We start from the raw sequence: 4,279 nt of genomic DNA, 5'->3' as shown, positions 1-4,279 counted from the left end.
CTGCAAATGAACTCCAGACGCATGTGCCACCATGTGCATCTGGCTTATGTGGGGCCTGGGGAATCGAACCGGGGTGCTTAGGCTTCGCGGGCATGCGCCTCAATCCCTAAGCCATCTCTCCAGCCCAAAACGTGTAGTTTTATCTCCAGCGAGCTGGCAGGAAGGAGGCTCTCGGGATGGCAGGTCAGGCCCTGTGATGTCCACAATGGCCTGTTTTGAGGGCATGTCAGGCCATCTCTGTTAGGACCATAGTGACTCCCAGAATTCAATGTTTGTCTGATTCCTGTCCCAAACATAGGTGGGCACATGACTTAGGAGAGGTATCTCCTTGCACCACTGGGCCACCAGGTGCCTGGATTCTCTGAGCTCAAGGGTCACTGGGCTGCAATATAGGAGGATCACACGCCTCCCACCTGCCCCCCTGCGTGAGCTAACCACATTGAGAGTGAGACCCCAGCTGGCCAGCTTCCCCACCATATCCTGCTTTAGTCTGTCTGTACTGCCATCACCAAATTTGCCCAAGACTGAGTAATTTATAAAGAGCAGAAATTTGGGTTGGATAAATGGCTTAGCGATTAAGGCACTTGCCTGCCAAGCCTCAGGACCCAGGTTCAATTCCCTCGTATCCACGTAAGCTACATGCACAAGGTGGCGCATGCGCTTGGAGTTCATTTGCAGTGGCTGGAGGCCCTGGCGTACCTATTCTTTCTCTTCCCTGCCCCTATCTGCCTCTTTTTCTCTCTCTCTCAAATAATTTTTTTTAAAGAAGCAGAAATTCATTTCTCATAATTCATTCATATATCTCTGAGCTACTGGGGGCTTCTTGCTGAGTCCTTATATGAAGGGAGGCAGAAGTCAAAAAGGATGAAGGGGGGCTTAGGAGATGGCTTAGCAGTTAAGGCATTTGCCTATAATGTCTAACAGACAGGGTTCAGTTTCCCAGTACCCACATAAAGCTGGATGCATAAAATGGCACATGCATCTGGAGTTTTTTGCAATAGCTAGAGGCCCTAGTGAATCCATTCTTGCTTCCTCTCTCCCTGCAAATAAATAGTAAAAAAGTATGAAGGTCCCTCAAACTTGATAATGGCATTAATCTATGAACGAGGACTCTCTCTAACACCTATCCCCCCCCCCCCACCACCTAAGCTCTTCCTCCAAACACTGCAGCATTGCTGATTAAGCCATGCCTAGCTGAGAGGGAAGTTGGAAACAAGTTCTTACGGCTGGCAGCATTGCCACCCTGAATAAATTGGCAGGTTAGAATGATGAAAATGTTCTGAGAATGGATAATGGCAATGTTTGCATGACCTTGTAAATGTACTGAATGCTGAAGAGCCCCCTTAAATGATTAAAATAGTGAAATTTGCTATGTGAATTTTACCACAGTCAAAATCATTAAGAGGGCTGGAGAGATGGCTTAGCGATTCAGGTGCTTGCTGGCAAAACCGAAGGACCCAGGTTTGAATCCCCAATGCCCATGTAAAAGCCAGCTTCACAAGATGGCACATGCACCCGGAGTTCATTTGCAGTGGCTGGAGGTTCTAGCTCGCCCATTCTTTCTCTCTGTCGCTATCTGCTTTCTCTCTCACACATAGAAGTAAGTAAATAAAAACATTAAAAAACCATTAAAGTGGGCTGGGGACATGGCTCAGCTGGCAAAGTGCTTGCCTAGTGTGTACAAAAAACCCTAGTTTGGGTCCCCAGCACCACGTAAATTGAGTGTGATGGTACATGCCTGCAATCCTAATATTTGGGGAGTGGAATAATATTGGGGAAGTGGGATTAAAAGGTCAAGGTGAGAGTTCATGGGGGTGGTGAGTGAACATGGGGGCCTCTAGCCGCTGCAAACAAACTCCAGACACGTGCCACTTTGTACGTCAGGCTTTACGTGGGTACTGAGCAGTCAAATCCAGGCCTCCAGGCTTTGCAAGCAAGTGCCCTTAAAGGCTGAGCCATCTTTCCAGCAACCCCTCTTTCTTTTGAGAAAGCACCTCATTCTCGTGTTGCCTAGACCGGCCTTGAGTTCATTATGTAGCTGGTGATGACGTTTTGTTTTTGATCTTCCTGCCTCTATGGCCTAGGTGCTGGGATAGCTTGTGTGTACCACCATGCCCACTTTTCAACTGTGCCCATTTTATTGTATTACATCGCTGGGCTGTGTGCCATGTGGGCAAGGAAATGAGATGTCACAATCGGGAGCCTGGGTCCAAAGTTTGTCTTAGTCTGGCCTTGATCTGTGATAGGAGAGGGAGGGATCCTGGAAGAACAAACAACTGTCCAACGATCCTCATCCCCCCCCTTCTCTCTCTCTCTCTCTCTCTCTCTCTCTCTCTCTCTCTCTCTCTTTCTCTTGCTAGGCAAGCACTCACAGCACCAGTCTGAGTGGTTTTAAGAGTGCATAGTTCTCTTTAAAAATTAATTTACGGGGCTGCAGAGATGGCTTAGCAGTTAAGGTGCTTGCCTGCAAAGCCCAAGGACCCAGGTTTGATTCTCCAGGTCCTACGTAAGCCAGATGCACATGGTGGCGCATGCCTCTGGAGTCCGTTTATGGTGGCTGGAGGCCCTGGCATGCCCATTCTCTCTCTTTCTCTCCCTCCTTCCCTCTCTCTAAACAAACGACTTAAAAAAAATTTAAAAAAAGTAATTTAGGACTGGAGAGATGGCTTAGTGGTTAAGGGGCTTGCCTGTGAAGCCCAAGGACCCAGGTTTGACTCCCCAGAACCTACATAAGTCAGATGCACAAGGTCACACATGTGCACAAGGTGGCATGTACATCTGGAGTTTGATTGCAGTGGCTAGAGGCCTTGGTGCACCAATTCTCTCTCTCATTAAAAAAAAAAAAAAAAAAAAAAAAACTAAACTATATTGGGCTGGAGAGATGGCTTAGCAGTTAAGATGCGAATAACTGGAGTTCTATCCCCAGTCCCCATCAGATGCACAAAGTGGCACATGCATCTGAAGTTTGTGTGCAGTGGCTCGAGGCCCTGGCTTGCTCATTCTGTCTCTCTTCTACCTCTCTGCTTGCAAATAAGTTTTGTTTTTTTTTTTTCCACTGAAACGTTTATTCGACCCAGCGGCTCTAGAAGAAGGTGTTAGGCCTCTTGGTGGTGAAGTGCGGCTTGTGCTGGCGCCGCAGCACCCGGAGGGGTAGTGGGAACTTGATCTTGGAGTCGTGGAACTGCTTGACAGCCGGCCGGCGGCACTTGCTTGCTGCGATCTCCTCCACCTTCATAATCTGAATGGAGCGCGCACGGGCCCGGTGTCGGGCGCCCATGTCTCGGTAGCACTGGGTAACGGCGCCAGCCGCGGTGAGGTCGCGGTACTCTCGGTACACGTTGTGTGTGCCGCTGCGCGAGTCATAGCGCGGCCAGATCCCGAAGTTCTTCACCCGCAGTGGACACTTCTCAAACACCTGCCCGCAGTACACGATCTCCCCCGACGACTTCATCTTCTTCAGCTGCGGTACCAAGTACCCGAAACGGGACTTGGCCACGACGTGGCTGGGCGCAAAGATGCGCATTCGGTAGAGGGGCGGAGTGTGGTACTTGGGGGTAGGCAGACCGCGCCCCACCACCTTGTACTCCCGCAGCGTACCGGAGGCCTTCATGGCGCTGCCTCTGCGTTCGCCGCCACCCTCAAAAGGCGCAAATAAATATTTTTAAAAATTTATTTTATTTTTATTTATTTGCAAGCATAGAGAGAGAGAGAGAGAGAAAGACAGAGGAGACAGACCAAGGGAGAATGGGTGTGCCAGGGCCTCTAGCCACTGCAAAGGAACTCCAGATGCATGTGCCCCCTTGTGCATGTGGCTTACATGGGCACTGAGCAAATGAACCTGGGTCATTTGGCTTTGCAGGCAAGTGCCTTAACTTAACTGCCAGCCCCAATAAATGTTTTTCAAAAAATTGAATTTTTTGTTGTTCTGAGACAAGTTCTTACTATATAGCCCAGGCTGACCTTTTTCTTCTCCTCTTTTCTTTTTTCCTTTTTGTTTTGTTTTTCAAGTAGGGTCTCACTCTAGCCCAGGCTGACCTGGAATTCCCTATACTGGTCTCATGGTGGCCTCGAACCTATGGTGACCCTCCTACCTCTGTTTCCAAAGTGCTGGGATTAAAGGAGTGCACCACCACACCCAGCTAGAACTCATCCCCCCCCAATATATTTTATTTATTTATTTGAGAGAGAGAGAAAGAGGGAGAGAGAGAGAAAGATGGAGGGAGGAGAGAATGGGCTCATTAGAGCCTCCAGCCACTGCAAACGAACTCCAGATGCATGC

The 4,279-nt window shown here is 49.1% G+C and overlaps 1 protein-coding gene across 1 annotated transcript; it reads right to left on the bottom strand.

The window, feature by feature from the left end:
- Positions 1 to 3,081: 3,081 nt before the first annotated feature.
- On the bottom strand, positions 3,082 to 3,610 carry LOC123464124 (60S ribosomal protein L18a-like). The gene has a single exon (XM_045161077.1). It carries the CDS (start codon positions 3,608 to 3,610, stop codon positions 3,083 to 3,085), a length of 528 nt encoding a protein of 175 aa, XP_045017012.1. The 3' UTR covers position 3,082.
- Between the last annotated feature and the right edge of the window lie 669 nt (positions 3,611 to 4,279).

This window comes from Jaculus jaculus, chromosome 10 (assembly GCF_020740685.1).
Source record: "Jaculus jaculus isolate mJacJac1 chromosome 10, mJacJac1.mat.Y.cur, whole genome shotgun sequence".
In the NCBI taxonomy this organism is placed as follows: domain Eukaryota; kingdom Metazoa; phylum Chordata; class Mammalia; order Rodentia; family Dipodidae; genus Jaculus; species Jaculus jaculus.
This window is presented reverse-complemented; position numbering and strand designations above follow the sequence as displayed.